We start from the raw sequence: 14,460 nt of genomic DNA on the forward strand, positions 1-14,460 counted from the left end.
GTTGAGCCAAAAAACGTGAATCAAGACGCCCCCTCCACTCTTCCTGCTGCCAAAATCACAATCAGAAGTGAAAAATTAGTTATTGCTTAACAGGAACCAGTGACCAGATGGGTTTTTTGAGCCCCTGCTTTGGCAGCATGAGTGTGGTGTCACTTCTAGAAGCTTATCAGGAATAAAATCTTCCCTGTGAGGGTGGTGAGGCACTGGAACAGGTTGCCTAGAGAAATTGTGAGTGCCCCAACACTGGAAGTGTTCAAGGCAAGGTTGGACAGAGCTTTAAGCAAAGAGAAAATCTTCCTGCCCATGGCAGGGGGTTGGAATGAGATGGTTTTTAAGGTGCCTCCCAAAACTCAACACATTCCATGATTTTATGATTCCTGCAGAGAAGCTGAAGTATTTAGTGAATCAGGGATTAATTTCTATGGAAGGCCCTTTGGGTTAGGTTGTTTTAGGAAAAGCTTTCCATCTGCTGGAGCCCTGTGTGTGCAGAGAAGTGTGGAAACAAGCAGCCAGCCCTGCTCCTGCCACAAAGTGCCCTTCAGAAAATCCCTTCCTAAAGCAGAGTTATCTTCCATGGTTGGCAGGCGGTGGAGAGAGGAAGACCCAAGTTCCTGCTTTCCTTGGTTGTGTTTTCTGCCACACCAAACGTGTGCTGGGAGCTTCCTTCCATGGGATGAAGCACTGAGGGATGCTCAACAGGACAAACCACAGCTGGACCTCCTCTTTGGTGGTTCTTCTTCACCTCAGGACAGGAGCTGGATGTGTTCCTCCTCTCCCTCCTCCTCCAGAGCACAGTTATGAACCCAGGTTCTCCCTGGTGGATTTTTTGTCCCGTGACTCTGGGAGTTCACTGTTGGGAGCTGTTGGTGGGGATTTGAAGCTCCCGGCAGTGATGGCAGGAGGCAGATTAGCTCTTTGCACATCCATATGCATGAAACCCCAGAAATAGAAAGGTTATTCTTGGATTTCCTCTCAGCCATCTAGTAAACAGTCTCTGGCAGGCAACAGAGAGAGAAAACTATACAGAGGAGAGACGAAGGAGTGTAAATTAAGATTTTATTCACATTCAATTATCGATAATAGAGCGCCTTAAAATGTTGGTGATTTATAATTGAGGCTTCTCCGGGAGGTTTCTGCGGTATCAGCTTCCCTGGAAATGTCAAATTCTCCCTGGATTTCCATCCGTGTAACCTCAAAGGCGAGATTCCATGCCTGGATTTGCTAAGCTTTTTGAAGATGAAAGGCCTGGGAAAAGGCTAAAAAAAAAAAATTACAGTCAGCAATCCGGGGATACAAAGGGAAGGGATGCTGCAGGAAGTGGCCGTGTCTCCAAGGCTTGTGCTGGAAGGGAACAGATTTCTCCTCTTAAAGGAAAACAAGGACTAATGGCCTTGACAGACTGACAGGCTCTGCTGGATCTTGGGACATCATATCCCTGTGCTTAGCCCTTCATGGGGATGTTTGGTTTTCCCCACAAGGAAGGGAAAACCTGCAGCAGAGGTTGCAGAAGCAAATATTTGCCTGCCTATCAGTTGGCCAGGTTCATTTGAGGCGATGAGTTCATCCTGGTCCATCTGAAATGTGCATATTTCTCTTGCCTTCCCCTCCTCTCTTCTTCCCTTTCTGTCAAAGCTACTCATTTGAGAAAAAAAAAAACAAACCCAAATGTATCTCTGTGTAAAATTGTATAAAATTGTAAAGCAATGCTTTTCTCTCCCCTTTACAAGGAAGAGCTGTGTTGGTTTGAAACAAAATCAAAAAGGCAATGTGAGCAGTGTTGTACCTGATATCAGTCAAAAAAAAAAAGGGTTATAAAATAGCAATCTCTTGAAATCCATTTGAGAAAGCATCCTCTGTTTGTAGCTGTTTCATAAAGGGTTCGTGAGCTGATGGATAAGAATGACCTTTTTTTAGAATTCTTGTAAAATGTGAAAATTACTGGACATTATCATATTGAGCTGTGTTTTTTGTACTGAACTGACATCCCGAATCCACTTTTAAGCAGAATATGGAGGGATTTGGTGTCAAATGCAAATCTGGAACAAAAAAAGACAGTTCCTATCTCAGAGAACACATGGTCTTGCTTTTGTTCACAGCCTCTGATAACGTCGGGTGGTGCCAGTGGATGAATCGAGAGCAATCCGATAAAATCATGATAAAAGCCACTCTGTGCATGAGAGCTGTGGCTTGAAAGATGCTGGTGGTTGAAAAAAGAGGAAAAAGAGAAAGGTTCATTGACCGTAAAACCAAGTCCATGTTTCCCCATATAACTCAAAGCAAAGAAATTCTTGATTATAAACCTCCCCCAAATGCCTGAAGCCATATATTTTTTCCATCCATAGTCACTTTTAAAATCTATTTGCTCTCCCTTCTCCTCAGGAGCCACTGGAGTTTCTTCCCATCACTTTCTTCTCGAGTACATTGATTCACAGTTTTCAGCTCCCAGATGGGGGGAAAACTGGCTGAGTGAAACAGAGCGGCACCAATTTGCACCAGTGAAAGATTTGGCCTTGCTGAGTTAAAACAAAGACGAGCTTGTCAGCTTTCCAGTCCATCTCCCTGGCACTCTGGGATTGTTCTTCATAATGCATTTGCCAGTTCTTTCCCCAGTTTAATTTTAAATGGCTTAAGCTGCCTGCATTTCCCCTGTGAGATTTCCCCACCAAGTAGCAGAGCTCACCATTATGAAATTCCTTCTAATCTAGGGGGGAGTTTCTTCTTTTGTTTTTCTTTTTTTTTTTTTTCTTTTTTTTTTTTTTTTGTCTGCTGTCTGCTGGTAGTTATGTGCTCTTGGACAACTGTGCCCTCATGTTTGCAGTCCTTTCCCAGCCCCTGGCAGCCGTGGTTTCACCCAGCTCTCACAGCTTAACTCTTTCACTCAGCCCTGTTGTTCTGGCAGGGGCACCATCCAAATTACCTTCCTCAGATTTCATTTCCATGGCTGGGCTGCCAGGGACGTGGTGCTTTGAAAACCTTTTGAGCTGAGATTAGTGCACTGTTTACTAACTACTCCGTCCCCCCTGGCTTGTAAGGATCATAGCAATAGTTTGGATGTTTTGGAAATTAAATATATCCTGCTGAAGCCAAGAAAGCACCAGGATGGGATGTGTGCTCAGACTTCCAGTGGAAAGTGTCCCTGCCTGTTTTGGGGAGGTTGTGATTAAATGATCTTTAAGATCCCTCCCCACTCAAACAATTCTATAATTCCACAATTCTTCTAAAGTGTTAACCATGGCTTTATCCTAAAGCTTATGCTTAAGAGCAGATGATTTCCACATAGTACTTAAATTTAAGGCTTTGATCTTTGCTGAGTCAAAGCTTTTGGAGGAGCCTGCCCCCTCTAAGGCAGTACTTCCATGACTTTTCCTTCCAGAGCCCGGTTTGGAATCGTCTCCCCACTCCTTCCTCTCTGCTCCCTGCTGCTCTCTCTGCCTGCTGCTCCTCTCACGTGTCCTCCTTTCCTCCTCTCTGCAGGTGATCTGCACGCTGGTGGCGGCTTTCTTGCACTTCTTCTTCCTCTCCTCTTTCTGCTGGGTGTTGACCGAGGCCTGGCAGTCCTACATGGCCGTGACGGGCCGGTTACGGAACCGCATCATCCGCAAGCGCTTCTTGTGTCTCGGATGGGGTGAGGATCCGGGGGCTGCGGAGCAGAGAAGGGCCAGGCTGCAGGAGGGGCTGGTGCTCCTCAGGAGGCTTGGCAGAGGGTGCTTGGAACCCTTCCAGAGGTTTCAAGAAGGGCTGAAATGGTTAAAAATATACATCCATAATTTGAGCCTCCTGCCCAGCACACCTGTAAATAGAGGAATCAAGTTCAGGTGTCAGAGGGTGCTCCAGGAGTGGTTTCTCCTGGGGTTGGGTCTGTTTCTTGCTTTCTACTTTTCTCTCTCTGTCTCCCTTTGTGTTGGATGTGTTCTGTTGGCACGTGATACCAGCCATGGGAATCCTGGCTGGATCAGCAGGACCAGGGCAGGGATTGTCCCTCTGTGCTGGGCACTGCTGAGGCCAAACCTCCAGTTTTGGTGTCCTCTCTACAAGAAAGTCATTGAGGTGCTGGAAAATGTCCAGAGATGGCAGTGGAGCTGGGGAAGGCTCTGGAGCACCTGGAGTAGTTGAGGGAGCTGTGGAGGCTCAGCCTGGAGAAAAGGAGGATCAGAAGGGACCTTCTCACCCTCCACAGCTCCCTGAGAGGAGGGTGCAGCCAGAGAGGCCAGGCTCTGCTCCTAGGTAATAGAGCAAGAGGAATCAGCTCCAGTTGCACCAGGGAAGATTTAGATGGCATATTAGGGGAAATTGTATCACTGAAAGGATGGCCAAGCATTGGAACGGGCTGCCCAGGGAAGTGGTGGAATCACCATCCCTGGAAGCGCTCAAAAACCCATGAAGAATTGACATTTAGGGTCATGGTTTAGTGGTGGACCTGGTTGGACTCGATGATCCTCGAGGTCTTTTCAACCTCAGTGATTTTATGGTTCTAAGATTCTGCAGAGCAACCTGGAGCGAAGCAAACTCTGAAATCCTGTCTCCATGGCAGCAGCGCCTTTCGGAGACAAATAAACTGCGAGACTGCTGCAGATGCTTGTAACTAATTTTTCTCCCTCTGCCTCTGCCGTATGTTTAATTTATTAGCCTTAAATGATGCATTCTGTCGTAGAAAACAAATACAAACCCATAAACCTGGGCTTTCAAAATGATAACAAGGCTGTGTTTGAAAGGAGCAGCGGCACAAAAAGTTGCTGAGAAGTGAGCAGGCAAAGGAAAGAAAGGAGTGTGGCTGAGCTCTATTAGTGCCTCATTTTACTACTGAAGTCTCACAATTCACCCCAGGCAAGAGATTTCTGGTGCTTACCAAGCACCCTGATGTGATTTATTCTGGCACATCAAGAGCCGTCCTTGTTGCAGCGCCTTCATCCCTTTAAGTTTTCCCTCCTAAGCTTTTGCTTACAATAGAGAATAAATTGTGTTATTAAAATCCACAGTTTGCACGTTAGCAGGAGCAGAACCACAGTACCTGCAGAGGACAGGCTGCAGGAGCCTGGGTGTGCTCATGCATATGTTTATACCTCCTTGGTGACTCCAGCAACATCAGGGATATCAAATGTAACAGACTAATAGCTTTTTTAGGTAGTAAAAAGGAACTTTTTTTTCCCCCTGATTTGTAAAAGCTGGGACAGATGGGCGTGTTAGCCAAGGGAATTTTGGATGAGCAGCATTCACATTTGTAGTCTGTGCAGATTAAAAAAAAAAAAATCCCCCTACATGTGTAGAAGCATAATTTGCACTGCTAGTAAGATGTAGTCAGCTCTGAGCTAGGATGCACTGCTGATAAATGATGCATAATAACCATTTGGAGTAGGTTAGGACAAGAAATGAAGAACACTCTTGCCTATTAAGGCGGCAAGGGAATTTTGGATATTTAGCATCCTGCTAGACTTCAGCTGTAGAGCTGGGATTAATGGCACTTGTAAGAGGAAAGAAGCCGAAAATATGTTTTAAAGAGCATAATCTGAAATAATTAGCACAATTCACTTTGTCATGGGCTGGTTCTCCCCCCTTTCCCCTCTTTGCACATTTGCATTTCTCTAAGCCGTCGTTGGAGATGTCTTTGCCAAGTTCTCAGCTGCTCTCAGCTGTAGCTCATTGAAGCTGCAGAGAATTTCAGCAGCAGGGAGGATTATTTTATATTTCTTTGGTCTCCTCTTGGATGTGCAAATTTGCAATTCAATTTTTAAATTATTATTAGTAATAATTATTATTAATTATTCTTGTCCGTGCTTGGACAATGCTCTCAAGTTCATGATGTGACTCTTTGGGTGATCCTGTGCAGGGTCAAGAGCTGGACTTGATGATCCTTGTGGATCCTTCCAATTCAGGATATTCTCTGGTTTACAATAGACAGATAAATTGTTCCCTGGGAACAGCTCAGTCATCATATTTAGCCCCAATAAAGAAGAAATATTTTTTGTCAGGATTTTTATGACCCTGTTATAGTTTCCACAGCTGGATTTTTAATGCTGCCATAGCTCAGCCTCTGAGTGGGTCTTCAGCTGTTTATAACAAGAATGGCTCTTGGGAATTATTAGCAAACATCTTCTCTAGTGGAACATGATTAACACATGGCCTGATTCTCCTGTGACCTGGAAGTACAGAATTCTTTGAAAGAGGTTTTGAATGGGTTTACTTGGAATTGTGAGTGTTAAATTCCCTTTGTGCAGAAAGCCCTCAAAGCCTTGCTGGTACTGCCTGTACCACACCAGGTATATGGAACAGGCCAGTTAGGAATAAATGTCTTGATAATAATAAAAAAAAAAAAAGATTAAATCTGATTTTTTTGGTGGGGATTTTTTCAATCTAATCCCATCTAACTTTCCTTAGAGCACTGACAGCTCGCCCAGGGCTGCACCTCTCATTATGATTCTCTTTGGCTGAACTACCACGACAGAGCTGCCACCTGTAGCAGCTGCTCCTTGTCCAGACCCATTCCCAGCCCAAGCTGAGGCTTTCACCCAGCCTTGGAATGAGCCAGTCCCTGGAGCTGCCAAGTTCACAGCCCCACTCTGGATTTCTGCATAATTACCACGTCGGAGCAGCACTTTGTGAAGAACAAGTTGCTATTTTTGGCGGAGTCTTTGCCAAATTTCCTCTTTCCCAGGGTCTCTTGCACCAAGCTGTATTCCTGAAAATGTCCCCTCCCATGTGGTTTCTTCCCATGGGATGCTGTATGGATGGCACCCTAGGGAATGCAGCAACTAGGATTTATCCAGATGAGGTGTGAAGGAGGCTGAGTGAGAGTCAGTGAGGGGAAAAAAATGAGAAAAAGAGGAAAGGAAAGGAGAGGAAAGGAAAGGAAAGGAAAGGAAAGGAAAGGAAAGGAAAGGAAAGGAAAGGAAAGGAAAGGAAAGGAAAGGAAAGGAAAGGAAAGGAAAGGAAAGGAAAGGAAAAATGGAGGGAAGGGGAAAGGGAAGGAGGAGGGGGAAGGAAGAGAAGGGGGAAGGGAAATAGAAATTAATATTAAGAGACGCTTTTTAAACCCACTGCATGTTGGGTTTGCGCTGATGAAATGTGACCTGTGCTTGGAAATCTCACATGGGAAGAGAAGAACTTCCCTGCAGAATAACCCTCAAATGCTCCATATTGCAGCCAGCTTGGCCCTGTGGCTCCCAGCTGCTGCAGAGCCTCACTGTAAATCAGCCTTGGGATGATTTGTGTTGCTGAGGGACCCCCTTCCCACAGCAGTGTTGTCTGGGAGCTGTGCCTGGACATTCCTTGGATCTCCTGCAGTCACCTGCCATGACCTCTGCAGCTCACGAATTAGGGCCTTGTCAAGGGGCACTAATCCCAGCTGGCCACTGATCCTGCTGATTCCTAATGGGATTTTCCCATCTTTAGTGTTGAGACAGCTTAATTCCTCCTGCCACAAAGAGGAGGGCTATAAAAAGCCACTTGGAGACCTCCAGAGCTGAAGAACCTGATGTTATGAGCTGATCTCCAGACATTTCTTTAGGGAAAGGGGAGAGCTGAACTTTGAACCTTCATAGATCCTGCAAGAGACCTGAAACCCTTTTTCATTGTTGTTCAGAGGAATCTGCTCCATTACAGATCTTGGGGGACCTGTGTGGGATAGGGAAACTCCGTTTTAGTTTCCTTTTCCGTCTCATTTGAACCTGGGTTGTTCATCCTACACTGTGTGCAAACAAAGCTCTTAATCTTGGGGTTCTTGGAGTTGGGTTGTGGCTGAGTATTCCAACTTCAGAGACACCATGAAGAACCTAAGTATAAATTAAATCAATTTTATGCATCTGAATCTACTAAAAGACCCCCCACAACTGTTGAGATCACAGCAGGGCAGGAGCTGATAGCAGCTCATGGTATTTATTTAAATAACAGAGGTAATTAAAGTTCTTGCTTTTAGTTCTGAGGGTCCTGAGCTCAGTCTCTGCCCCAGAGCCAGGCTGAAATGGATGGTGCTGGAATAACTCTGGGAAAAATGGGGAATATTGAGTGGGAGAAGGGCTGCACATGTGATGAAATGACCAATTTCCTCCTGTTTCATTTCCATAGGGCTCCCTGCCTTGGTCGTTGCCATTTCTGTGGGATTTACTAAAGCCAAGGGATACGGCACCGTGAACTAGTGAGTAAAGGATTTCTTTTTTCTCCTTGTTTTATTCTCCATCCTTTTTGTCAAAACCCAGTCACTTCAGGAGGCAGGCTGGGAGCTAAATTTCCATGTGCAGGACAATTCCTGCACCCTTGCCTCCTCAATCCATCATCTGAACAAGCTGGATTGTGTGTTCCTTTAAAAACAAGTTCATAGGGACGAATTATTATGCTGTATTTGTGACATCACTTTGATCGAAATACCTTTTACTTAGAGCTTTTTAATGTATTTTTAAGGGGATGAATGTGGAATATTTAAAGTTTAGGATGTTTAAAAATTAAAACCAGCTAACCACCTTTTATTTTTTTAATCTGTTTTTGTGCTTGATTGACTCCAAATTTTCAAAATTGTTCAGCTCAGTTTTAGGCATCAGAATGAGCCTGACTTGTGCAAACCAAGGTTTTGACAGCAGCCTGTGTTTGACTCTTTTCCAAATTCCACAGATTTTGTCTTTAGGAAGCTTTTATATGCTCATAATGAGGGAAGGAAAACAGAGAAGAAATAATGGGAGAGGTAAAAAATGCATCACTCAGAGCTGAGCGTTGGTACGACTTTAAATGAAAAAGGAAAAAAGAGAAAATATTTTTTCCCTCTGTTGTGAAAAACCTTAGAAATTTCACACACAGTGACAGTTCAGGGATGATGTTTTATGTAGCAATAAGTCATGCTCTTCCCTACTGCCTCCCATAATTTTCCAGAGCCTTCCTGGGCAGGGGTTTGCAGCCCACATGGGCAATGTTTGGGACTGGAGCTGTTGATGTGGCCGGCAGCAGATGCAGCCCCGCTCATCCCACTGAGGAAATGTCATGTGGAACCTCCTGCTCTCCCTCAATTCCCACTACATCCTGCACACCCACGGCCAAATGGTCCAGGGTTTGCATTTTAATTGCAGGGGAGAATTAAAGCAGCACAGCAGCGTTTTCTGTTTGCTTTGCAACCTGAATTCTTGTATGGCGGAGGGCTCAGGATTGTGGATTTCTCAAGTGCAAATCCACAGACAGAATTCCTGAAGTCTGTGCTGGCATCAGGATGCATTGGCTGTCCCACCTTCAGTGTGTCCTGGTGGAGAGGGACCCAGTGGTTGTTGTCTGACTCAGGAGAGGACAAAACACAGCCTGGGTTGCAGAAACATCACCAAGATCCCAAATAAATTCCCTTTGGATTTTCCGTGGGTCAGCCTTCTGGCACTTTGCTCCAGGCACATCCATGAGGATAATTCATAATGAACAAGCCTCAGAGAGATGGGAGGGAGGTCCTGGATATTTCTGCTTCTCTTTTTTTGTTTATGGGCTGGTGGGAATTGGTTCAACAAGCTTTGTGGCTCTGTCAAAAATGTTAAAGAGATTTTTGGGCAACGTTGACCGCACAAAAGTGCCTGGGTGGTGAGGGGAGGAACGTGCAGGAAAGCTCTCCCTGTTTTCTGCCCTGGACCACTGTGCCAGCATCTCCCACCCCACAGACTGCAGCCAGGAGGGTGTCAGCATGTGACAAAACCTGCTGGGCTCCTGCTTTGCTCTCCAGCTGGCACAGGGTGAGGTGGCCAAGAGGCTGGGCTGACTCTCCAGCGTTCCCAGGGGTTGCCTGGTCACTCCAGCTCTCCTCCTTTGGCTGCCAATGCTCTGGCTCCTTTCAGCCCTAAAGGCTCTGTTACTCCTTGCATCCAAGGGCTGGATATCCAGACAGGGGATGGAAGGGGATCCTGTGCTCTCAGCACTGCTATCAGGATGTTTTTCACCAGAAACATCTGCTTTTGGTGGGGCCTTCACAGACCAGCAAGTCAATTTTGATGAGTTCGGTTTGAGTGATCCTTGTGTGCCTTTTCTGGGATATTCCATGGTTCTGTGGTCCCTCCTTTTGCCTCCTTTCCACATTTCCCAGTGTGGGGTGAAGCTGGTGAATCCCACCAAAGTCATGAGAAGAATAGCAGTTCCTCTCAAGCTCAAAGATCCCATCAGACATCCCCAGCGCTGCCATCCTGTTGTAGTTTTGGTACCTTCCAGTACCTAAAAGACATGGGGGCTGGAGTGGGGCTTTTTCCAAGGGCATGTAGTGACAGAACAAGGGAAAATGGCTTTGAGCCGAAGGAGGATAGATTTAGGTTGGATATTAGGAAAAAATTCTTCCCTGTGAGGGTGGGGAGGCCCTGGCACAGGTTGCCCAGAGAAGCTGTGGCTGCTCCATCCCTGGAAGTGTCCAAAGCCAGCTTGGAGAGGGCTTGGAGCAACCTGGGATAGTGGAAGTTGTCCCTGCCCATGTTGGGAGGATTGGACCAGATGATCTTTGAGGTCTCTTCCAACACAAACCATTCCATGGTTCTCTGAATTCCTGCTGGAATTGGCTTTCCCAAGAGCCAGAGTTGAACAGAGCTCACTTGCATTGAGTGGTGGGTTCACGAGCCCTGATGCTGAATAAAATGGAGCATCTCTGTAATGAGAGATTTACATTTACACTTCTGTGCCTTTTAAAACGTGGAACCAATATTGCTGTGGGCCCAGCTGGGCAGGGTGCCCCGACAGACTGGAGTGCATTCACACTTAGGCCTCTTTTCCTGCTCAAAAAGGCTTAAAAGCTCTGTGTGGGGAGGCCCTTGGTTTTACCTCTTCTCCAGAGCAAAGTCAGCACTGCACAGCAGCAATTCCAGAGCTGAACTCCAAAACTTGAAGTTTAGCTCGGATATTAGGAAAAAATTCTTCCCTGTGAGAGTGGGGAGGCCCCTGGCACAGGCTGCCCAGAGAAGTGGGTGCCCAGTGTGGCTGCCCCATCCCTGGAAGTGTCCAAGGCCAAGTTGGAGAGGGCTTGGAGCAGCCTGGGGCAGTGGAAGATGTCCCTGCCCATGGCAGGGGGTTGGAATGAGATGATCTTGTCCTTTCAGCCCGGTTTTGTCTCCACTGGACACTCATGGGCCATTTCAGGTGGGCACTGCAGATTTTCAAGGCCCAATATTTCCATCTTGCAGAAGGAAGGAAAAGCTTTAATCACAGCACATTCCTCCCTGGAAGGAGGGGACAAGAGCTGATAAGATAAACCACAAGGGACTTTTAAAAACCACACAGAGCCTTTTAAAGCATCTTCAATCCTACAGTTTTTGATCCCGAGAGCAGTGCATGAGCTCCTGTGGTGGGGGTGGACATGAAGTCAAAGCAGGGCTCTGATATTTAGGTGAGCATAGAATTTAACACTCAACAGCAGGGTTTTTTTCTCATCCCACTCACAGTGGTTAAAAAAACCCTGACATCCAACTGCAGGACATGGTCATGAGGGCATTTTGGGGACAGCTGCAAGTGTTGAGGGCCTTGCAGAATTAATCTTGGTGTTAAAGACTCTCAGAGCAAAGCTGGTGGAAGGGGCAGGGTGTGAAATGTGTGATGTGTCTTGAGGCTGGATCTTCAGGATGTGCCAAAGGTGGCCCAGCCACACTGGAACAAACTCCATCAGGAGTCCTCAGCAGGGATTTCACCCAGTTTGGTCCTTTCTTTTTTTTTTATTGTACATGGGATGAAGCTTTTTTCTAACAATGAAAACACATCTGAGCAGCAGGACAGGGGTCTGTCCCACCAAGAATTGTCCCATCAAAGCCTTGGCTGTGTCTCCAAGCTCTTAATGCAGAGAGATCAGAGCCTGTGGTAAGTTTAGGGAGCTTGTAGTATGTTTAATATTTACCATTTAGCTGGCCAGACTGCACTGAGTCACGAGTTAAGGAGGGAGAGAGAGGTTCAGATTAAAAATTGAATATGTGCTGCAGGATTTGGGGTGTGTCTGTTGTTCTGTGAGTGGTGATTCCCAGCAGCCATTCACTCAGCCTTTATTACTCAGGATACTCCAACAAGGGGATTTTTCCTTTCTCTTGTCTGAACTGCATTTGAAAGGACATTTTGCTGTTGTTTGGAGCATGCTGGGGCAGGGTAGAGGCTGCACTTCCAGTCTCAAAGTCTGAGGGGTACCAGAGGTCTAAAGGACCTGGCACTGATCACCTCCTTAGATTAGGCTGAGTGCCTGAATAATAACTCTGCTTTTAGCTGGTGCTCCAGGGATTGCCTCTGGACCTCTAAAGCTTCACAAACAACCTCCTAAAGCTTGAAGTGAATAATTGAGGTTGTGCCACTGGTGCTGGGAGCTCGCATCCTTCCCCACCAGAGAGCTCATCAGAAGTTTTCTGAGAGCACAGCCTGCACACAGCAGATTTCTCAGGGTCCTGGAGTGTCACTGCATCGGGGCTTTTGTGACCCACAGGTATCTCAGCAGCTCTTGGGTTAAGCTCTGGATAAGCACTGGTGGGCCAGCCCTGATTCCCGACTGTAACCTCAGTTTTACAAAATGTTCTGTTGGTGCTGGCTCATCTTACACAGGGTCGAAGTGAGAGCTGTGCCTGGACAGTGTGAAAAAGGGCTCAGTGGAAGCCAGCCCTTCCCAGGACCAGGACAAAAGCCACCACCTCCCATCTGTGCCATGGCAGAGTCACAAAAAGATCAGATGGTTTGCAAAAAAAGGTTTTGTTTTTTTTTTTGTGCTGAACACAAGAGCTGCTGTCAGTCAAGGAAACACTGCTAAGGAATTGTTAAACCATTCACTTCCTCCCTTCCAGTGATAATTTTATTTCAAAAATCACTGAAGAGATCCCTTGGAAAGTACAAGGGAACCTCTTAGCAAAATGCAAATATTTCTGTGCCTCATAGGCACGAGGCTAAAAGCATCTCCATCAGGCTGGGGTTTGCTGTCAGTTCTGTCTCTCAGATATCCCTTCACCCTTTCCTCTCCCTTGCTGGCAGCCAGCGCCTCTGACAGCCTCAGAAATGCTTTGAAGAAGTGCTGTGGCAGGGAGGTCAGGCAGCCAGGAGGGATCAGGGCTGGTGCTTGGTGATGTGTGAGCTCACCTTGACAATTCCTGGTGCTCCTGGGGGAGCAGGGGCTGCCAGGGACCCCGCAGGGATGAGAACCCTCTGTGCACCAAGTCCTCATCACTAATTGCAGTGCACGACTGTCAGATTTCTTCATCTGAGCCACCAGCTGGAAGAGACACTGAGGAAAAAAATCTCAAAAATCAGGATAGAGCGTTGGATGAAAAGGTTTGGACAAGGACTGGGATTTGGGAGCCCTCCTCTTGGATTTTGGGAGACCTCCAGTCATTACAGAGCTCCAGAGCTTCATTTTTACTCCCTCCCTCCTCAGCTGATTATTCATTTTATTATTACAGTTGCTCAGACAGCTTGTGACAGAGCAACTTGCTATCAGGAAGGAATCAGAATTGATTAAATTAGCACATTACAGGTTTAATTTAGACATAAACAAGATTCAGACCTTGGAGAAAACCAGAATATCCTACTTTTAATTCTCAGTTTGAAACACTTCCACTTTTTGGGCTGCCTTTTCAGAAATGGTCCTTGTTTTGGGGTGAAAAAAAATTAACATTTTTTTTGCAACTGAGGTTTAATTAAAAAAAAATATGCTGAAATGTTTCCAGGAAGATTTTTTTTTTTCCCCCTGGGAGCATCAGTTTGCTCCCGATGCAGGATGAAAGCATCTTGCTGAGGGCAGGGCAAGTGAATTCCTGCAGGGTGAGCTGAGTTAAGAGCTTGGAGAAAGTTCCCCTCTCCATTGTGGTTTCCTGCTCTTCTCCTGTGCTGAGTGCACGCTCGTTTCCTGCTGAAACAGGATTACTCCATCCCACATTTTCTCCAGGGTTCTGCCCTGTTAAAGCGTGCAAACTTTCCCAGGGGCTGCTGACACACTCTAAATTCCCATCCTCTCCTATCCTGGAGCACTTAATTTGTGTGTCCATGCCCTGAATTGCTGGATTCCCCACCAAAAAAAAAAAAAAAAAAGGAAAATTTCAGTTCCAGTGCTGGTGCTGCTGTGGATGTTCATGGCTGTCACAGAGCCTGAGGGGCCTTTTTTGTCCAAGCACCTGCTCGAGCAGGGTCACCTGGAGGTGACCCAGGGCTGTGCCCAGGTGGCTTTTGAATGTCTCCAAGGACGGAGATTTTACAAGTGAAAGGGGGAAAAGCTTTTCCTTCCTGACTTCACAGTCAAGCATGAAAAACAGAAACTCAGAGAATGATTCGGGTTGGAGGAAACCTTCAAGGTCATCTCATTCCAACCCCCTGCCCTGGCAGGGTCACTTTCCACTATCCCAGGTTGCTCCAAGCCCCATCTAGCCTGTCCTTGGACACTTCCAGGGCCTCATCCAAGAGGTCTCAAATGAGAGCTCCCTGAGTTTGGGAAGGCACCAGGCAGTTCTGGAACCCAGATTCCGCATCTGGTCAGTGCAGAAGGGAGATGTCCTTCTCAGGTTATGTGGTGTGAGGGAG

General features: G+C 46.4%; 1 protein-coding gene across 16 annotated transcripts in view; it reads left to right on the plus strand.

Annotated features, from left to right (window-relative positions):
• Positions 1–14,460, plus strand: part of ADGRB1 (adhesion G protein-coupled receptor B1) — a 289,794-nt gene that overhangs the window by 230,949 nt on the left and 44,385 nt on the right. For all 16 annotated transcript variants that reach the window (XM_071421902.1, XM_071421903.1, XM_071421911.1 and 13 more), the window contains 2 exons: positions 3,475–3,625; positions 8,059–8,128. In XM_071421902.1, coding sequence (XP_071278003.1) covers positions 3,475–3,625; positions 8,059–8,128 — 221 coding nt within the window. The remainder of the gene's footprint in view (positions 1–3,474; positions 3,626–8,058; positions 8,129–14,460) is intronic.

This window comes from Agelaius tricolor, unplaced genomic scaffold, assembly GCF_023055355.1.
Source record: "Agelaius tricolor isolate 1412-34295 unplaced genomic scaffold, bAgeTri1.0.p SCAF_2, whole genome shotgun sequence".
Classification (NCBI taxonomy): domain Eukaryota; kingdom Metazoa; phylum Chordata; class Aves; order Passeriformes; family Icteridae; genus Agelaius; species Agelaius tricolor.